The following is a 20,418-nucleotide window of genomic DNA, read 5'->3' on the forward strand; positions in this document are numbered from 1 at the left end:
CTCCAGCACCTCCCTGGTGCAACCTGCTCCAGCACTTCTCTGGTGTAAACAGCTCCAGCACCTCCCTGGTGCAAGCTGCTCCAACACCTCCCTGGTTCAACCTGCTCCACCACTTCTCTGTTGAAAGCTGCTCTGGCACCTCTCTGCTACAACCTTGCAACCTGCTCCAGCATCTTCCTGGTGCAAGCTGCTCCAGCACCTCCCTGGTGCTACTAGGAGGATGGAGCTCACACACCAGGATGGAGCTCACACTGCAGGATGGATCCCACACTCCAGGATGGATCCCACACTCCAGGAGCCTTTTGCTTGCTGCCCAGGGAGGTGGTGGAGTCCTCATCCCTGGTCAGAGACTGGCACAGGCTGCCCAAGCAGGTGGTGCAGTGCCCATCCCTGGTCAGGCACTGGCACAGGCTGCCCAGGAAGCTCAGCATGGCCAAGGGTGAGGTCAGCAGCTGGGGCAGGCACCAGCAGCAGCAGCTGTGGGCACCAGCAGCAGTTCTGGGCACCAGCAGCAGCAGCTCTGGGCACCAGCAGCAGCTCTGGGCACCACCACCACCAGCTCTGGGCACCACCACCACCAGCTCTGGGCACCAGCAGCAGCTCTGGGCACTAGCAGCAGCTCTGGGCACCAGCAGCAGCCCTGGGCTCCAGCAGCAGCTCTGGGCACCACCACCACCAGCTCTGGGCACCAGCAGCAGCTCTGGGCACTAGCAGCAGCTCTGGGCACCAGCAGCAGTTGTGGGCACCAGCAGCAGTTGTGGGCACCAGCAGCAGCTCTGGGCACCAGCAGCAGCTCTGGGCACCACCATCAGCAGCTCTGGGCACCACCAGCAGTTGTGGGCACCACCAGCAGCAGCTCTGGGCACCAGCACCAGCAGCTCTGGGCACCACCATCAGCAGCTGTGGGCACCACCACCAGCAGCTCTGGGCTCCAGCAGCAGCAGCTGTGGGCACCACCAGCAGTTGTGGGCACCAGCACCAGCAGCTCTGGGCACCAGCAGCAGCTCTGGGCACGAGCAGCTGCTCTCCACCTTCATTTATGGGGCACAAACCCTCATGCCCAGCCTTCTGTGGGTGCCCAGCCCCAGATAGTGCCAGCCCTCTGTGGGTGCACAGCCTTGAGTGGTGCCCAGCCCTGGGATGCCCAGCCCTAGGAGGTGCCCAGCCCTCAGTGTCCAGCCCTGGTTGTGCCCAGCCATATGTGGGTGCCCAGTCCTGTGTGGTGCCCAGCCCTGGTTGGTAACCAGCACTGGGTGCTGCTCAGCCTCTGGGTGCCCAGCCCTGGGTGGTGCCCATCCCCAGGGGGTGCCCAGCCCTGAGTGGGTGCCTGCCCTAGGTGGTGCCCAGCCCTGTGTGGGTGCCCAGTCGTGGGGGGTGCCCAGCTCAGGGTGGTGCTCAGTGCTGGGTGGGTGCTCAGCACTGGTTGGTGCCCAGCCCTAGGTGGTGCCCAGCCCCATGTGATGCCCACCCCTGTGTGGGTGCCCAGCTGCAGAGCTGCAGCAGAGCTTCCTGACCTCCAGGCTTGGCACCAAACCCTGTGCCCACCTCCGGAACCACCTCAAACTCCCTGCCCAACCCCACCTTGCCCCCTGGGCAGGCTCTGCTGTGCCCACTCAGCCCCCTGGCACTCACCCCACAGCCATGCCAGCAGCAGGAGGCTCCTCAGACCCTTGCAGCCTCCCTGCCAGGGTTGGATTCTGCCCCCGGGGCAGGGCTGGTGCCCACTCAGCACCCCCATGCCAGGGGCTGCCAGGCTCAGGCTGCACTCTCCTGGTGCCAGGCACCTGCTGAGCTGCTGAGGCAGTGGTGCCAGCTGGGGGGGAGAGAAGGGGGGCAGTGCCCTGAGCCCTCCTCTTTGTCTGCCCTGGCAGCTTCACCCCCTGTGAGGCAATGCCAGGAGCTGACCTCCTGCCCTGGCACTGGCCCAGGTCTGGCCTGGGCTTGCAACAGAGGCAAAGGGGTTCCAGGAAGGGGTGGAGCTGGCAGAGGCCTCTGTGCCCTCCTGGCATACCCTGGCCTCTGCTCTGCCAGCTGCTGGCCTCTTCTGGGGGTGCTGGGCGGCAGCTGCAGAGGAGGCAGCAGTGCCCAGGTGGGCAGCAGAGCCAATGGCATCCTGGGCTGGCTCAGGAGCAGTGTGGGCAGCAGGAGCAGGGAGGTTCTTGTGCCCCTGTGCTCAGCACTGCTCAGGCCACCCCTGCAGTGCTGTGCCCAGTTCTGGGCTCCTCAGTCCCAGGTGCTGGCAGGTGCAGGGCAGCAAGGCTGGGGAGGGGCCTGGGGCACAGCCCTGTGAGGAGAGGCTGAGGGAGCTGGGGGGGTGCAGCCTGGCCCAGAGCAGGCTGAGGGCAGAGCAGATTGCTGCCTGCAGCTGCCTGCAGGGAGGCTGTGCCCAGCTGGGGTTGGGCTCTGCTGCCAGGCAGCCAGGGCCAGAAGCAGGGGACACAGCCTGGAGCTGTGCCAGGGCAGGCTGAGGCTGGAGGTTAGGAGGAAGCTGTTGGCAGAGAGAGTGATTGGCACTGGCATGGGCTGCCCAGGGAGGAGGTGCCCAGTGCCAGGGTCTGGGTGGTTGGGTAGGGCTGGGGCAGAGGTTGGGCTGGGGGAGAGGTTGGCATGGATGAGCTTGGAGCTCTGTGCCAACCTGCTTGGTTCTCTGGCCCAAGCCAAGCCTGGGTGGGGCACTTGGTGCCAGGGTCTGGCTGATTGGGCAGGGCTGGGGCAGAGGTTGGGCTGGGGCAGCTTGGAGCTCTCTGCCCCCCCTGCTTGGCTCTCTGAGTCCATGAGGGGCAGAGAAGGTTCCAGAGGTTGGGCAGAGCTTCTTAGGCTACCCAGGGAGGGGGTGCAGTGCCCATGGCTGGAGGGGTTGGAGCCAAGCCTGGCTGGGGCACTTGGTGCCAGGGTCTGGTTGGTTGGGCAGAGCTTGGGCAGAGGTTGGCATGGGGGAGCTGGGAGCTCTCTGCCCCCCCTGCTCAGCTCTCTGGCTCTGTGCTCCCACAGCCTGGGGGCAGGAGGCTGAGCAGAGCTCCTGCCCCCCCCGCAGCCTGGGCTGGGTGGTTTTGGTCTCCCCTCTCAGCAGCAGGGGCCAAGAGCTGAGCCTGCAGCTGCCCCCGGGGGGGGCTCACAGCAGAAACTTCTCCCCTGGAAGGGCTCTGCAGGGCTGAGCCCCTCCCCCACCCCCGGAGGCCTTTTGGAGCTCTGCCGCCGAGGGCCAGGGCTCAGGGCAGGCAGGGATGGAGGAGCAGGGGAGGAGCAGGCAGAGAAGGAGGCAGAGCTCAGCCCCTGGGGGTGCAGGGCTCAGGGCAGGCTCCTGCTGGGCTGCACAGGGACTTTGTTCCCCTGCTCTGCAAACAAAGAGGTCAGCAGCAAAGAGGTCCCTGGCACTGACCCTGCCTGGCAGCCTGGCACAGCCTGGGCAAACAACCACCCCTGGAAGCCAATCCTGCTCCTGCCTCCCTCCTGCTCCCCCTGCGACTTCATCCAGGCCACCTCTGGCCTCCTCTCTGGCCTCCAGCCCCAGCTCTGCTTGCCCCTGGCCTCTGGGCTCCTCCTGCTTCAGCCTCCCACAGGCAGCCACTGGCTCCTGGCTCAGGCATCACAGAGCCAGCAGGGCTGGGAAGGAGCTCCAAGGTCATCGAGTCCAACCTCCTGCCCAGCAGCTCCATGCAGGAGGAGCTCTGCAGGCTCCATGCTCCTGCCCAGCAGCTCCATGCTGGAGGAGCTCTGCAGGCTCCATGCTCCTGCCCAGCAGCTCCATGCTGGAGGAGCTCTGCAGGTTCCATGCTCCTGCCCAGCAGCTCCATGCAGGAGGAGCTCTGCAGGCTCCATGCTCCTGCCCAGCAGCTCCATGCTGGTCCAGAGAAAGGGCAGCCAAGCTGGGGAGGGGTCTGGAGAGCAGGGCTGGGGAGAGGCAGCTGAGGGCAGAGCTCATTGACCTCTGCAGCTCCATGGCAGGAGGCTGGAGCCAGGTGGGGGTTGGGCTCTGCTGCCCAGGAGCAAGAGAGAGGAGAGAGGAAATGGCCTCAAGCTGCTCCATGCCCAGCTGGAGACCTCCCTGCTGCTGTCCTCTCCCCTCTCCTTCATCCCCTCCCTGCTGCTGTCCTCTGCCTTCTCCTTCATCCCCTCCCTGCTGCTGTCCTCTCCCCTCTCCTTCATCCCCTCCCTGCTGCTGTCCTCTGCCTTCTCCTTCATCCCCTCCCTGCTCAATGTCTTCACCCAGGAGCTGAGGGCACAGAGGGCCCTGGCAGGCAGCTGGGAGCAGTGGGCAGAGCCCTCAGGCTGTGCTGCCATCCTGTGGGGCCTGGGCAGGCTGCAGGGGGGGCAGAACTGGACTGGAGTCAGGGAGGGCAAAGGCAGAGCCTGGTGGCTGGGGAGGAGCAGCCCCAGGGAGCAGCAAAGGGGGGGGGACCCTGGGATGGGCAGAAGGATGCCCCCGAGGCAGCAGTGTGCCCTGGGGGGCAGGAAGGCCGAGGGCAGCCTGGGCAGGGCTGTGGTGAGCAGGGCAGAGGCTCTCCTGCCCCTCTGCCCTGCCCTGCTGAGGGCACAGCTGCAAGCCTGTGCCCAGCTCTGCCTCCCTCACTGCAGGCAGGAGCCCAGGGCAGGCCCAGCCCAGAGCCAAAGCTGCTGCAGGCAGCTCCTGTACTGCCAGGGCTAGCAGCTGGCACCAGAGCATCCTGGGGGCTGGGAACACCTCCTCTGCTGCCAGGGCTGGCACCAGAGCAGCCTGAGGGCAGGGGACACCTCCTGTGCTGCCAGGGCTGGCACCAGAGCAGCCTGAGGGCAGGGAACACCTCCTGTGCTGCCAGGGCTGGCACCAGAGCAGCCTGAGGGCAGGGAACACCTCCTGTGCCCAGGGAGGTCTCTGCCCAGGGAAGTCTCTGCCCAAGGAAGTCTCTGCCCAGGGAGGTCCTTGCCCAGAGAGGTCTCTCCTCAGGGAGGTCTCTGCCCAGGGAGGTCTCTGCCCAGGGAGGTCTCTGCCCAAGGAGGTCTCTGCCCAGGGAGGTCTCTCCTTGGGGTTCATCCTGCCCCCTGCAGTGGTCCCAGCCCCCCCCGGGCTGTGGTGCTGAGGCTTTGGCTTAGCTCCTGCCTGGCCTGCAGGCTCTGAGAGGTCTCCTCCTGTGCCCCAGGCACAGCCCTCGGTGCCCTCTGTGGCCGCAGCTGCAGCTCCAGCGCCCAGCAGGAGCCTGCCAGGCTCAGGGGATGTGAGCAAAGCGACCCCAAGAGCTGCTCCAGTCCCAGCCTTGCCCGGGCAGGACCCTCCCAGCTGGCTCAGGGCACTCAGAACTCATCCAGCAGGGCTGGGGAGGCTCCAGGACAGGCTCCAGAGCCTCTCCGGGCAGCCTGTGCCAGGCTCTGGCACCCTCAGGCTGCAGCAGGTCCTCTGGTGCCAGGCTGCAGCCTCCTGACTGAGCTGCAGCTTCCACCCAGCACTGCCTGTGCCAGCCCCGGGAGCAGGCACAGAGCCTGACCCACCCCGACCCCCCAGTCTGACCCCTGACCCCCCCCATCCTGACCCCCCCATCCTGACCCCCCCCATCCTGATCCCCACAGCCTGTCCCCCCCCTCCAGACCCCCAGACCCTGTCTCCCCCTCCCCCTCCACAGCCCTCAGAGGTCTGCAGCCATTAAGCAGTTCCCCTCTCGGTCCCCTGCAGCCTCTCCCCCCCCCCAGCAGTGCTCCACTCCCTCCTCATCCTCGCAGCCTCTGCTGGGCTCCCCCCAGTGCTGCTGCCCTCTGCGACCGCGGAGCCCAAAGCCGCAGGCAGAGCCCAAAGCCACAGGCAGAGCCCAGAGCCACAGACACAGCCCAGAGCCGCAGGCAGAGCCCAGAGCTGCAGGCGGAGCCCAGAGCCACAGGCAGAGCCCAAAGCCGCAGGCAGAGCCCAGAGCCGCAGGCAGAGCCCAAAGCCGCAGGCAGAGCCCAGAGCCACAGGCAGAGCCCAAAGCCGCAGGCAGAGCCCAGAGCCACAGGCAGAGCCCAGAGCCACAGGCAGAGCCCAGAGCCATAGGCAGAGCCCAGAGCCGCAGGTGGAGCCCAAAGCCATAGGCAGAGCCCAGAGCCGCAGGCAGAGCCCAAAGCCGCAGGCAGAGCCCAGAGCCGCAGGTGGAGCCCAAAGCCATAGGCAGAGCCCAGAGCCGCAGGCAGAGCCCAGAGCCACAGGCAGAGCCCAGAGCCACAGGTGGAGCCCAAAGCCATAGGCAGAGCCCAGAGCCGCAGGTGGAGCCCAGAGCCATAGGCAGAGCCCAGAGCCGCAGGTGGAGCCCAAAGCCACAGACAGAGCCCAGAGCCGCAGGTGGAGCCCAGAGCTGCAGGTGGAGCCCAAAGCCACAGGCAGAGCCCAGAGCCGCAGGTGGAGCCCAGAGCCATAGGCAGAGCCCAGAGCCACAGACAGAGCCCAAAGCCACAGACAGAGCCCAGAGCCGCAGGTGGAGCCCAGAGCTGCAGGTGGAGCCCAAAGCCACAGGCAGAGCCCAGAGCCGCAGGTGGAGCCCAGAGCCATAGGCAGAGCCCAGAGCCACAGACAGAGCCCAAAGCCACAGACAGAGCCCAGAGCCGCAGGTGGAGCCCAGAGCTGCAGGCGGAGCCCAGAGCCGCAGGTGGAGCCCAAAGCCACAGACAGAGCCCAGAGCCGCAGGTGGAGCCCAAAGCCACAGGCAGAGCCCAGAGCCGCAGGTGGAGCCCAGAGCTGCAGGCGGAGCCCAGAGCCGCAGGTGGAGCCCAGAGCCACAGGCAGAGCCCAAAGCCACAGGCAGAGCCCAGAGCCACAGGCAGAGCCCAAAGCCACAGGCAGAGCCCAGAGCCGCAGGTGGAGCCCAGAGCCGCAGACAGAGCCCAGAGCTGCAGGCGGAGCCCAGAGCCGCAGGTGGAGCCCAAAGCCACAGACAGAGCCCAGAGCCGCAGGTGGAGCCCAAAGCCACAGACAGAGCCCAGAGCTGCAGGCGGAGCCCAGAGCCGCAGGTGGAGCCCAAAGCCACAGACAGAGCCCAGAGCCGCAGGTGGAGCCCAGAGCCACAGGCAGAGCCCAAAGCTGCAGGTGGAGCCCAGAGCCGCAGGCGGAGCCCAGAGCCGCAGGCGGAGCCCAAAGCTGCAGGCAGAGCCCAGAGCCGCAGGTGGAGCCCAGAGCCACAGGCAGAGCCCAGAGCCACAGGCAGAGCCCAGAGCCACAGACAGAGCCCAAAGCCGCAGGCAGAGCCCAGAGCCACAGGCAGAGCCCAGAGCCCAGAGCCACAGGCAGAGCCCAAAGCCACAGGCAGAGCCCAGAGCCCAGAGCCACAGGCAGAGCCCAGAGCCACAAGCGGAGCCCAGAGCCACAGGCAGAGCCCAGAGCCCAGAGCCACAGGCAGAGCCCAAAGCTGCAGGTGGAGCCCAGAGCTGCAGGTGGAGCCCAAAGCTGCAGGCAGAGCCCAGGAGCAAGTCTCAGAGGGCAGAGCCCAAAGCCGCAGGTGGAGCCCAGGAGGAGCTCTCACGAGGGCAGAGCAGAACCTCCCAGTCCCCTCCCCAGCTCTGCTCTTCCTCACTCCAGCTCTGCTCTTCTACCTCACTCCAGCTCTGCTGCTTTCCTACCTCTCCAAGCCCCCCCCAGGTCTACTCTTCCACCTCCCCAGGTCCCCCCAGGTCTGCTCTTTTTCCTCCCCAGGTCTCTCCATTGGCTTTTCCCATCCCTTGGGCAGAAAGTGGCATTGGAAGGGCACAGCCTTTGGTGCCAGCATCCCACTGGCTCTTCCCACTCCCCATGGGCAGGAGACATCAACCCCTGGGCACCACCCTGAGGCTTTCCCACTGTTTATTGATGCTCTGCAGCAGGGCACTGAGTCCAGCAGCAGGGAGCTTGCAGCTGGCACCAAGCTAGGAGCAGTGTGGAGCTGCTGGGGGGCAGCAGAGCCCTGCAGAGGGCCCTGGCCAGGCTGCATGGGTGGGCAGAGGCCAAGGGCAGGAGACTGAACCAGGCCAAGGGCAGAGTCTGCACTTTGGCCACAGCAACCCCAAGCAGCTCCAGGCTGGGGCCAGAGTGGCTGAGAGCAGGCAGGCAGAGAGGGCCCTGGGGGTGCTGGCAGAGAGCAGCTGCAGAGGAGGCAGCAGTGCCCAGGTGGGCAGCAGAGCCAATGGCATCCTGGGCTGGCTCAGGAGCAGTGTGGGCAGCAGGAGCAGGGAGGTTCTTGTACCCCTGTGCTCAGCACTGTTCAGGCCACCCCTGCAGTGCTGTGCCCAGTTCTGGGCTCCTCAGTCCCAGAGAGATGCTGAGGTGCTGGAAGGTGCCCAGAGCAGGGCAGCAAGGCTGGGGAGGGGCCTGGGGCACAGCCCTGTGAGGAGAGGCTGAGGGAGCTGGGGGGGTGCAGCCTGGCCCAGAGCAGGCTGAGGGCAGAGCAGATTGCTGCCTGCAGCTGCCTGCAGGGAGGCTGTGCCCAGATGGGGTTGGGCTCTGCTGCCAGGCAGGCAGGGCCAGAAGCAGGGGACACAGCCTGGAGCTGTGCCAGGGCAGGCTCAGGCTGGAGGTTAGGAGGAAGTTGTTGGCAGAGAGAGTGATTGGCACTGGAATGGGCTGCCCAGGGAGGTGGTGCAGTGCCCATGGCTGGAGGGGTTGGAGCCAAGCCTGGCTGGGGCACTTGGTGCCAGGGTCTGGTTGGTTGGGCAGGGCTGGGGCAGAGGTTGACATGAATGAGCTTGGAGGTCTCTGCCAGCCTGATGGCAGCAGACAGCTGGGGGCTGAGTGGGGGACACAGAGGGAAGAAGTCTGCCAGGGAGGCTCCAGGTTGCTGCCCATCCCAGCTGGCAGCTCTGGCAGCACCAGAGGAGCTCTTCTGGCAGGGTCCTGGTGCAGCTTCACCTTCCAGCAGCTGGAGCTCAGCTGAGGTCTTCCTCTCCTCTGCCCTTCTTCAGCAGAGGCTTCTCTGCCAAGGCAAAGAGTGCTGCTGAGTGCCAGGCCCTGAGCCCAGCGCTGCCTCACAGCGCCCCCCGCAGGCCAAGCTGCCAACTGCCCTTACCTGAGCCTCCTGCAGGCTGCCTCCTGCAGCTCAGCCACAGGCAGAGGCCCAGGAGGGTCCCGCAGAGAGCTGCCCCCAGGCCCAGCAGAGCTGCCAGCACCCAGGGGGCCTCTGCCGAGTCTGCAGGGAGAGAGAAGGGCAAAGGAGGTTGGGGAGGTGGCCTGGCATGGAGCCTGTTCAGGGGTGGGCATTGGAGAGTGCTCAGGGGTGGGCATTGGAGGGTGCTCAGTGCTGGGCATTGGAGAGTGCTCAGGGGTGGGCATTGGAGGGTGCTAAGTGATGGGCATGAAGCCTGCTCACTGCTGGGCACTGATCCCAGTGCAGGCAGCAGAGGTGCCAGTGCACCCAGCACAGATGCCACTGCAGGCAGCAGAGGTGCCAGTGCACATACCACAGGTGCCAATGCTCCCATTGGACCCCCACCCAGTGCCTACCTTCCTGTGCCAGGCACACCACGGCTGCTGCCAGGCTGCAGTGCCCTGTGCCCAGGTCCCTCTGCTGGCACTCCAGGAGGAACATCTCAGTGCCTTGGCAGCTGAAGGCCTGCAGCAGGTCCTGGCTGTGCCCAGGGCTCCGCTGGGCATGGACTGGGGCGGCCTGGGCAGGGCCACAGCCCAGCTGCCTGCAGACCACCTCAGCCTCCAGCAGGCTCCAGGCAGTGCCACACAGCCCATGCCAGCTGCCAGCCTGCAGCACCTCCACCCGCCCCGAGCAGCTGTGCAGGCCCCCCCGGAGCCGCAGCTGCAGAGGGTCCGGGCCTGGCACAGCAGAGCGGGGAGGAAGAGGAGAAGGAGGAGGAGGAAGGGGAGGAGGAGGAGGAGGAGAGAGGGAGGAGGAGGAGGGAAGGAGGAGGAGGAGAGTGGGAGGAGGAGGAGGGAAGGAGGAGGAGGAGGAGGAGGGGAGGAAGAGGAGGACAAGGGGAGGAAGAAGAAGATGAGAAGGGGAAGAGGAAGAGCAGAAGGGGAAGGAGAAGAGAACAAGAAGAGAGGAGGAAGAGCATGAGAAGGGAGGAGGAAGAGGACGAGAAGGGGAAGAGGAAGAGCACCAGAAGGGAGGAGAAAGAGTACAAAAGGGGAGGAGGAAGAGCAGAAAGGGGGGAAGAGGAAGAGCACCAGAAGGGGAGAGAGAAGAGAACAAGAAGAGAGGAGGAAGAGCACGAGAAGGGAGGAGGAAGAGCACGAGGGGAGGAGGAAGAGCATGAGAAGGGAGGAGGAAGAGGAGAGGGGGACGAGGAAGACTCTGCTGTCCTCCCCCCAACCCCTGGACTCTCTCCCCCCCCCTTACCCTCAGTTCTTGTCCCCCCCTTCCCTGACCCCCAGACCCTCTCCCCTGCTCCTCACCCCCAGACCCTCTCCCCCTTCCTGACCCCCAGACTCTGCCCCCTCGACCCCCAAACTTTGCCCCTCCCTCCTGTTCCCACTTCCCCCCTGGCTCCCAGACCCTCTCCCCCTTCCTAACCCCCAGACTCTGCCCCCTCGACCCCCAAACTTTGCCCCTCCCTCCTGTTCCCACTTCCCCCCTGGCTCCCAGACCCTCTCCCCCAACTCCTGACCCCCAGACAATGTCCCCCCCTCCTGCACCCCCAGACCCCTCCCCCCATTCTTGTCTCCCAGACCCTCTCCCCCTCTCCCTGACCTCCAGGCCCTGTCCCACTCCCTTCTGACCCCCAGTTCCTCTCCCCCCCCAACCCCCCGACCCTCTCCCCTGCTTCCCCCTAACCCCTGCCCCCCACCCCTCAGCACTGCTCAAATCCCCTCTCCCTCCTCTCCCTCCTCCCCCCCCAGCTGTGCCCTGTGCAGTCCCCCCCTGACCCCCCAACCCTCTCCTCCCCCTCCTGACCCCCAAACCCTCTCCCCTCCCTCGCAACACCCAAACACTTCACCCCAGACCCTGTGCCCCCCCTCCTGACCCACCCCAGACCCTGTGCCCCCCCTCCTGACCCACCCCAGACCCTGTGCCCCTCCTCCTAACCCCCAGACCCTGCCCCACAACACCCAGACCCTCTCCCCTTTCCTCACCCTCAAACTCTGTTGCCCCCTCCCTAAGGCCCAGACCCTGTCTCCACCCCTCCTAACCATCAGCCCCTGTCCCCCCATCCCCCCTAGATCCTCTGCCCTCCTTCCTGACCCCCAAACCCTCTCCCCCTCTTCCTCACCCCCAGACCCTCTCCCCTCCCTCCCAACACCCAAACATTTCCCACCAGACCCTGTGTCCCCCCTCCTGACCCCCAGACCCTCTCTCCTCCCTCCCAACACCCCAACACTGCCTCCCCTTCACCCCAGACCCTCTGCCCTGCCTCCTGACCCACCCCAGACCCTCTCTCCACCCCCCCACCCATCATCCCCTGTCCCCCCCTGCCCCCTAGACCCTCTGCCCCTCCTTCCCAACCCCCAAACCCTCTCCCTCTTCCTCACCCCCAGACCCTCTCCCCTCCCTCCCAACACCCAAACACCTCACCCCAGACCCTGTGCCCCCCTCCTGACCCACCCCAGACCCTGTGCCCCCCCCTCCTGACCCACCCCAGACCCTGTCCCCCCCTCCTGTCCCCCAGACCCCCTCCCCTCCCTCCTAACACCCAAACCCTGTCTCCCCTTCACCCCAGACCCTGTGCCCCCCTCCTCACCCCTGTGACCCTCTCCCCTCCCTGCCAACACCCAAACACAGCCTCCCCTTCACCCCAGACCCTCTGCCCCCACTCCTGACCCCCAGACCCTCTTTTCCCCCCTTCCCCCCAGCCCCTGCTCCCCTCCCAGCCCCTCCTCCCCTCCCTGCCCTGCCCAAATCCCTCTCCCTCCCCTCCCCCCCCCTACCCGAGCAGATGGCTCCAGCATCCTCCTCGTGGCCGCAGTTGTGCTCCCCCCACTCCCGCAGCTGGCACTGGCTGAGGGCACTCTCGGTGCCAAGGCAGTGAACGTCGTCGAGCCAGACGGGGTCGGGGCCGTGCCCGAAGCGAGCCGAGCCTGGCGCTGCCAGGGCGGTGCCACAGCCCAGCTGCCGGCACACGACGCTGGCATCCTGCAGGTCCCAGTTGTCGTCGCAGACTGTGCCCCACTGCTGGGCGTGGAGGACCTCGACCCTGCCCACGCAGCTGTTGGAGCCGTTAGCAAGGCGCAAGGAGTGGTGCCCGGAGGCGCCCGTGGCTGGGGAGGGACACACAGAGGGGCACCTTCAGGCTTGGTGCCCACCCGAAGCATCCTCCCAAGGGGCACCCAGAGGAAGACTCCTCCAAGGGGTACCCAGAGGGGTCGGGGGTCAGCAGTGCCCACGGGAGGGCACCCCTCAGAGGTGGATGAGACCTTTGAGGCCACTAAGTGCAGCCCTCGGTGCCAACCCTGCCCCTGTGCCACCACTGCCACCACCCCCTCACGTCCCCCTGGCACTCACCCAGCCCTGGGGGCACCACCCAGGGCACCCTTCAGCCCCTGAGCCACCACCACCTCCTGACCCCTGGCACACACCCAGCCCTGTGGGCACCCTCCTGCCCATCCCTGCCCAGATGCCAACCTGAGCACTCCACCCAAACATCCTCCCGGTGCCCGCAGCTGGAGGCTCTCCAGGTCCTGCTCTGGCACTGTGCCAGGCTCTGCTCCGTCCCTGTGCAGTTGACGTCGTCCAACCAGATGCGACCTGAGCCCTGCCCGTGGGCAGCCGTGCCCGAGGCTGCCAGGGCGGTGCCACAGCCCAGCTGCCTGCAGACCACCGCCGCCTCTGCCAGGCTCCAGCCCGGGTCGCAGACTGTGCCCCACTGCTGGTACCGCAGCACCTCCAAGCGCCCAGCGCAGCGCCCACGGCCCCCCTCCAGCCGCAGCTGCAGCCCAGGGGCGCTGGCAGCGGTGCCCGCAGGAGTGCCCTCTGCCAGGGGAGAGGGAAGGGGGAGTCAGGGCAGGGGTACGGCAAGGGGAGTCCTGGCAGGGATAGTGCAAGGGGAGTCCTGGCAGGGATACTGCAAGGGGGAGTCCTGTCAGGGATACTGCAAGGGGAGTCCTGGAAGGGTACTGCAAGGAGGAGTCCTGGCAGGGATATTGCAAGGGGGAGTCCTGGCAGGGATAGTGCAAGGGGGAGTCCTGGAAGGGATACTGCAAGGGGGAGTCCTGGCAGGGACACTGCAAGGGGGAGTCCTGGCAGGGATACTGCAAGGGGGAGTCCTGGAAGGGTACTGCAAGGGGGAGTCCTGGCAGGGATACTGCAAGGAGTAGTCAGAGGAGGGACACTGCAAAGTGGGGGTCAGAAGAGAGATACTGCAAGGGGGAGTCAGAGGAAGTCTCCTCCAAGGGGAACCTCCTCCTCCTTCTCCTCCTCCTTCTCCTTCTCCCCTTCCTCCTCCTTCTCCTTTTTTTTCCTATTTCTCCTGCTATATCTCCTCCTCTTTCTTTTCTCCTCTTCCTTCTCCTCTTCCTCTTCCTCTTCTTTCTCCTCCTTCTCCTTCTCTTTATCCTTTCCCTTCTCCCCTTCCTTCTCCTTCCCCTTCCTCTCCCTTCCCTTCTTTCTCTCTTTCTCTTTCTCTTTCTCTTTCTCTTTCTCTTTCTCTTTCTCTTTCTCTTTCTCTTTCTCTTTCTCTTTCTCTTTCTCTTTCTTTCTCCTCCTTCTCCTTCTCTTTATCCTTTTCCTTCTCCCCTTCCTTCTCCCTCCCCTTCCTCTCCCTTTCCTTCTTTCTCTTTCTCCTTCTCTCTCCCCTCCTCCTCCCCCAGCAGTGCCAGCTTACCTGTGCACACCACGCTGGCATCTTCTCCGTGCCCGCAGTTGTTGTCCCCCCAGGGCCTGGCCGGGCACTGGGACAGGGCAGCTTCGCTCCCGCTGCACTCGACGTTGTCCAGCCAGATGGGGCCTGAGCCCGGGCCAAAGTGAGCCCCTCCGTGGGCCGAGAGAGCAGCGCCACAGCCCAGCTGCCTGCAGACCACGGCGGCCTCGGGGAAGCTCCAATCATCGTCGCAGATGGTTCCCCACCGCTGGTCGTGCAGCACCTCCACCCTGCCGGCGCAGCGCCCCGGACCGTCGGCCAGGCGGAGCTCTGCCGCGCTGCTGGGGGCGCTGCTGGGCTGCTGCAGGGAGCCGGCTGGGCACAGGGAGAGAGGGCAAGGAGGGCACTGTGAAAACCTGCCCTCGGCCTTCACTTCTGCTCTGATTTCCTGCTAGACTCCTTCTACGAGCAGGGCTGGGGGAGGGGAAGGCTGTGGAGGTGTCTGCCCGGGCAGGGGTGGGTGAGCTCAAAGGGCATTGCCAACCCCAGCAAGCTCCCAGTGAGGCTCCTTTGGCTCCAGGGCAGTTTCCCCCCAAAGTATGCCAAGGCCAGGACAGAAAATGCTCTGCAAAAGCATCTTCTGAAAGCAAATTCTGCCTGAAGGAACTTCAGATGCCTCCTGCTTGGCCTTGGCCTCAAACCCATCCCTGACCTCAAACTTATCCCTGACCTCTAACCCATCCTTGACCTCAAACCCATCCCTGATCTCAAACCCATTCCTCTGACCTCAAACCTATCCCTGACCTCAAACCCATCCCTGACCTCAAACCCATCCCTGACCACAAACCCATCCCTGACCTCAAACCCATCCCTGACCACAAACCCATCCCTGACAACAAACCCATCCCTGACCTCAAACCCATCCCTGACCACAAACCCATCCCTGATCTCAAACCCATTCCTGACCTCAAACCCATCCCTGACCTCAAACCCATTCCTGACCTCAAACCCATTCCTGACCTCAAACCCATCCCTGATCTCAAACCCACCCCTCTGACCTCAAACCCATCTCTTGCCCTGATCCCTTGCCTTGATCTCAACCCTTGACCACAAAACCACTCCTTGATCTAACCCCTTGACCACAAAACCATTCCTTGACCTCAAACCTATCACTGAACTCAAACCTATCCCTGACCTCAAACCCATCCCTTGACCTCATGCTTTGAACACAAACCCATTCACTGACCACAAAACCATATCCTGACCTCATCCCTTGACCACAAAACCAAGTTGGGGAAGAGTCTGGAGAACAGAGCTGGGGAGGAGAAGTTGAGGGAGCTGGGGTTGGTTAGACTGGAGAAGAAGAGGTGAGGGGAGACCTCCTGGCTCCATCAGGGCAGAGCAGAGATGGTTCCATCAGAGCAGAGATGGTTCCACCAGGGCAGAGCAGAGATGGTTCCATCAGGGCAGAGCAGAGATGGTTCCATCAGAGCAGAGCAGAGATGGTTCCATCAGGGCAGAGCAGAGATGGTTCCATCAGGGCAGAGATGGTTCCAGCAGAGCAGAGCAGAGATGGTTCCATCAGAGCAGAGCAGAGATGGTTCCATCAGAGCAGAGATGGTTCCAGCAGAGCAGAGATGGTTCCAGCAGAGCAGAGCAGAGATGGTTCCATCAGGGCAGAGCAGAGATGGTTCCATCAGAGCAGAGCAGAGATGGTTCCATCAGAGCAGAGATGGTTCCAGCAGAGCAGAGATGGTTCCATCAGAGCAGAGCAGAGATGGTTCCATCAGAGCAGAGATGGTTCCAGCAGAGCAGAGATGGTTCCATCAGGGCAGAGCAGAGATGGTTCCATCAGGGCAGAGATGGTTCCAGCAGAGCAGAGCAGAGATGGTTCCATCAGAGCAGGGCAGAGATGGTTCCATCAGAGCAGAGCAGAGATGGTTCCATCAGAGCAGAGCAGAGATGGTTCCATCAGAGCAGAGATGGTTCCAGCAGAGCAGAGATGGTTCCAGCAGAGCAGAGCAGAGATGGTTCCATCAGGGCAGAGCAGAGATGGTTCCATCAGAGCAGAGCAGAGATGGTTCCATCAGAGCAGAGATGGTTCCATCAGAGCAGGGCAGAGATGGTTCCATCAGAGCAGAGATGGTTCCATCAGAGCAGAGATGGTTCCATCAGAGCAGGGCAGAGATGGTTCCAGCAGAGCAGAGATGGTTCCAGCAGAGCAGAGCAGAGATGGTTCCATCAGAGCAGAGATGGTTCCATCAGAGCAGGGCAGAGATGGTTCCATCAGAGCAGAGATGGTTCCATCAGAGCAGAGCAGAGATGGTTCCATCAGAGCAGAGATGGTTCCAGCAGAGCAGAGATGGTTCTAGCAGAGCAGAGCAGAGATGGTTCCATCAGGGCAGAGCAGAGATGGTTCCATCAGAGCAGAGCAGAGATGGTTCCATCAGAGCAGAGATGGTTCCATCAGAGCAGGGCAGAGATGGTTCCAGCAGAGCAGAGATGGTTCCATCAGAGCAGAGCAGAGATGGTTCCATCAGAGCAGAGATGGTTCCATCAGAGCAGGGCAGAGATGGTTCCATCAGAGCAGAGATGGTTCCATCAGAGCAGAGCAGAGATGGTTCCATCAGGGCAGAGCAGAGATGGTTCCATCAGAGCAGAGATGGTTCCATCAGAGCAGGGCAGAGATGGTTCCATCAGAGCAGGGCAGAGATGGTTCCATCAGATCAGAGATGGTTCCATCAGGGCAGAGCAGAGATGGTTCCAGCAGAGCAGAGATGGTTCCAGCAGAGCAGAGCAGAGATGGTTCCATCAGGGCAGAGCAGAGATGGTTCCAGCAGAGCAGAGATGGTTCCAGCAGAGCAGAGATGGTTCCAGCAGAGCAGAGCAGAGATGGTTCCATCAGGGCAGAGATGGTTCCAGCAGAGCAGGGCAGAGATGGTTCCATCAGAGCAGAGCAGAGATGGTTCCATCAGGGCAGAGCAGAGATGGTTCCATCAGGGCAGAGATGGTTCCAGCAGAGCAGAGATGGTTCCATCAGGGCAGAGATGGTTCCATCAGGGCAGAGATGGTTCCATCAGAGCAGAGCAGAGATGGTTCCAGAAACAGATCCTGAGGAGCACTTTTGGGGTCACCTCCCCCTGGAGGCTTTGCTGCTGGCAGGGCACAGAGCTCCTGTTTGTGCCAGGCAGAAGAGGACTTTGTACCCTCTGGCAGTGACCTGCCTGCCCCTGCAGGGTTGGGCAATCCAAACCAGCAGCTCCTGGGCTGGGCTCTGCCTGCTTGGGCAAGCTCCAAGCGGTGCCCAAGCAGCTCTGGGCACAGGCAGCAGCCTGCAGGCCTCTTTCATTGCCCTGCTAATGAGCTCTGCCTCCCACTGCCTCCTCTGCCTCCCTGCCCGAGCCTGCTGGGCCCAAGGCAGCTTTGCCAGCCCAGCCCAGCTGAGTGCCAGCCCAGCTGAGTGCCAGCCCAGCCGAGTGCCAGCCCAGCCCAGCTGAGTGCCAGTCTGTTTGCCAGCCCAGCCCAGCTGAGTTGCAGTCCAGCCCAGCTGAGTGCCAGCCCACCTGAGTACCAGCCCAGCCCAGCCCAGCTGAGTACCAGCCCAACTGAGTGCCAGCCCAGCCTAGCCCAGCTGAGTGCCAGCCCAGCCTAGACCAGCTGAGTGCCAGCCCAGCCGAGTGCCAGCCCAGCCCAACCCAGCTGAGTGCTAGCCCAGCCCAGCTGAGTGCCAGCCCAACTGTTTGCCAGCCCATCCCATCTCTGCCCACCTGGGTGCCAGTCCAGCCCACCTGAGTGCCAGCCTAGTCTAGTCCAGCCCAGCCCAGCCCAGTGCCAGCCCAACCCAGCCCAACCCAGCTGGGTGCCAGCTCAGCCCAGCCCGAATGCCAGCCCAGCCCAGCTGAGTGCCAGCCCAGTCCAGCCCAGTGCCAGCCCAACCCAGCCCATCCCAGCTGAGTGCCAGTTGTGTGCCAGCCCAGCCCTCCCCCCACCCCTCTGCTGCCCCCGGGCTGCCGCTCGCCCCTGGCACTGCCACTCACCACCCAGGCACAGCTGGCAGAGCAGGAGCCCAGCAGCCAGGAGGCTCTGCAGGGTCAGGCCTTGACCCCTCCAGCCCCCCGCGGCCATGCCGGCAGGGGAGGGCACCCCGGGGGAGCTGCAGGCTGTGCTGGGTGCTGCGGGCATGGGCAGGGCAGCTCCTGTACCCTCCCTCCTGCCTCCTCCTCCCCCCTGACCTGCCCTGGGGGCTGTTGCCCTCTGCCTGGGGCTGGTGCCAGGCTGATGTTCTCCAGAGCTTCCAGCAGCCTGGGGGCAGGGGCAGGGTGGGAGCCAGCTGGCAGTGGGAGCAGTGCCTGGCACCCCCCAGGCTGTGCTGCCAGCCAGAGCTGGGCAGAGGAGCTCAGGAAGTGCAGACAGGGGCAAGGGGAAGCAGATCCTGAGCCAGGGAGTGCCCAGGTGGGCAAGAAGGGCACCAGCAGCAGCCTGGCCTGGGTCAGCAGTGGTGTGAGATGTGCCAGGGAGTGCCCAGGTGGGTAAGAAGGGCACCAGCAACAGCCTGGCCTGGGTCAGCAGTGGTGTGAGATGTGCCAGGGAGTGCCCAGGTGGGTAAGAAGGGCACCAACAGCAGCCTGGCTTTGGTCAGCAGTGGTGTGAGATGTGCCAGGGAGTGCCCAGGTGGGCAAGAAGGGCACCAGCAGCAGCCTGGCCTGGGTCAGCAGTGGTGTGAGATATGCCAGGGAGTGCCCAGGTGGGCAAGAAGGGCACCAGCAGCAGCCTGGCCAGCGCCAGCAGTGGTGTGGCTCCCAGCCCTACCCAACCTACCAGACCCTGGCACCAAGTGCCCCATCCTGCCTGGGCAGCCTGTGCCAGTCTCTGACCAGGGATGGGCACTGCACCACCTGCCTGGGCAGCCTGTGCCACCCTCTGACCAGGGATGGGCATTGCACTACCTGCCTGGGCAGTCTGTGCCAGTCTCTGACCAGGGATGGGCACTGCACCACCTGCCTGGGCAGCCTGTGCCAGTCTCTGACCAGGGATGGGCACTGCACCACCTGCCTGGGCAGCCTGTGCCACCCTCTGACCAGGGATGGGCATTGCACTACCTGCCTGGGCAGTCTGTGCCAGTCTCTGACCAGGGATGGGCACTGCACCACCTGCCTGGGCAGCCTGTGCCAGTCTCTGACCAGGGATGGGCACTGCACCACCTGCCTGGGCAGCCTGTGCCAGCCTCTGACCACTCCTCCTGGCCAGGCTCAGCCTCCCCCGCAGGGCTGCGGCTCAGGTCCTGCCTCTGCGCCTGGGCAGCAGCAGGAGCAGGCTGAAGGCTGCAGCAGGGCTCGGAGGGCTCCTGCCAGGACCCCCCAGACAGGGCACAGCAGAAGAGGTTTATTAAGCTTCAGCATCTCAACCACCTTCTCCCCTCCCCCTCCCCTGTGCCAGGGCTGGGGGGGCAAGAGGGGAAGCTGCTGAGGGTGCCCAGGCAGGGCTGGGCAGGTCTGGGGGAGAGGTCCCAGCTGGAGGCTCCAGAGGCTGTGCCTGCTCTGGGATGCTCAGGGGGGTGCAGGATGGCTCCAGGATGCTGCCTCCCAGCTGAACCCTCCCCAGGCACATTCAGCTCCTCCTGGTGCCACCCACCCTGCCCACTGCTGCCCACAGCTTTGCCAGCTTCTAACTCGAGTCTCACAGCTCCTCCTGGCAGCTCCTCCCGGCCCCATCCAGAGCTGCTGCATCCTTTGAGTCCTCTCTGTGCCCTCCTCTGGACCCTCTCCAACAGTTCCATGCCCACAGCTGAGCTGCTGCAGCCTTTGGGTCCTCTCTGTGACCTCCTCTGGACCCTCTCCAACAGTTCCATGCCCTTGTGCTGGGGGCTCCAGAGCTGGAAGCAGTGCTCCAGGGTGGGGTAGAGCTACAAGCCCTGAGGACTTCACCTCCCAGCTCCTCAGCCTCTCCCCCTAATTGCAGCAATCAGCCCCGGGCGCTGCTGAGCCTCTTCCCCAGGTCACCTCCCCGTGCCCGGGGAGCAGGAAGGAGCTCAGGGGCGATGTGCTCCGGGGGGGTCCCTGCTGAGCACTCTCAGCCTCCACCCAGGCACCGCAGCAGCCCTCGCAGGTTCCGTGGCCCATTCCCTGCTCCCTTCCTGCTTCTCTCGGCCCTGGAACCGCAGCAGGGAGGGGGCTGGGAGTGACCCCTGGAGCCCCCCCAGGCCCCAGCCCCAGCCCAAGGCAGGCAGCGTTGGAGGTCTCCTTGGGGCACCTCAAGGGTTGCTTGGGAGGAGCTTTGGCAGCAGCAGCGAGGGGCAGCGGCCCGGGAGGGGCTGCAGTGGCAGGGTTGGGGGCTCCAGCTGCAGGGTTTGGGGTCTCCACCTGCAGGGTTTGGGGTCTCCAGCTGCAGCATTTGGGGTCTCCAGCTGCAGGGTTTGGGGTCTCCATCTCCAGGGTTTGGGGTCTCCATCTGCAGCATCTGGGGTCTCAATCTGCAGCATTTGGGGTCTCCATCTGAAGCTTCTGGGGTCTCAGTCTGCAGCTTTGGGGGTCTCCAGCTGCAGGGTTTGGGGGCTCCAGCTTCAGCCTTTGGGGTCTCAATCTGCAACATTTGGGGTCTCCATCTGCAGCTTTTGGGGTCTCCATCTGCAGCTTTTGGGGTCTCCAGCTGCTGCATTTGGGGTCTCCAGCTGCTGCATTTGGGGGTTCCAGCTCCAGCATTTGGGATCTCCAGCTGCAGCTTTTGGGTCTCCATCTGCAGGGTTTGGGGTCTCCAGCTGCAGCATTTGGG

The 20,418-nt window shown here is 64.3% G+C and overlaps 1 protein-coding gene across 1 annotated transcript in view; it reads right to left on the reverse strand.

Annotated features, from left to right (window-relative positions):
• The window catches only part of LOC135192824 (deleted in malignant brain tumors 1 protein-like), a 501,013-nt gene that overhangs the window by 459,215 nt on the left and 21,380 nt on the right, over positions 1 to 20,418 (reverse strand). Inside the window, 4 exon segments of the mRNA XM_064176200.1 lie at positions 11,783 to 12,112; positions 12,477 to 12,824; positions 13,104 to 13,182; positions 13,667 to 13,988. Of these exon segments, the coding sequence (XP_064032270.1) occupies positions 11,783 to 12,112; positions 12,477 to 12,824; positions 13,104 to 13,182; positions 13,667 to 13,988 (1,079 nt within the window).

The sequence above is a fragment of the Pogoniulus pusillus genome, chromosome 44 (genome assembly GCF_015220805.1).
Source record: "Pogoniulus pusillus isolate bPogPus1 chromosome 44, bPogPus1.pri, whole genome shotgun sequence".
NCBI classification, from domain to species: domain Eukaryota; kingdom Metazoa; phylum Chordata; class Aves; order Piciformes; family Lybiidae; genus Pogoniulus; species Pogoniulus pusillus.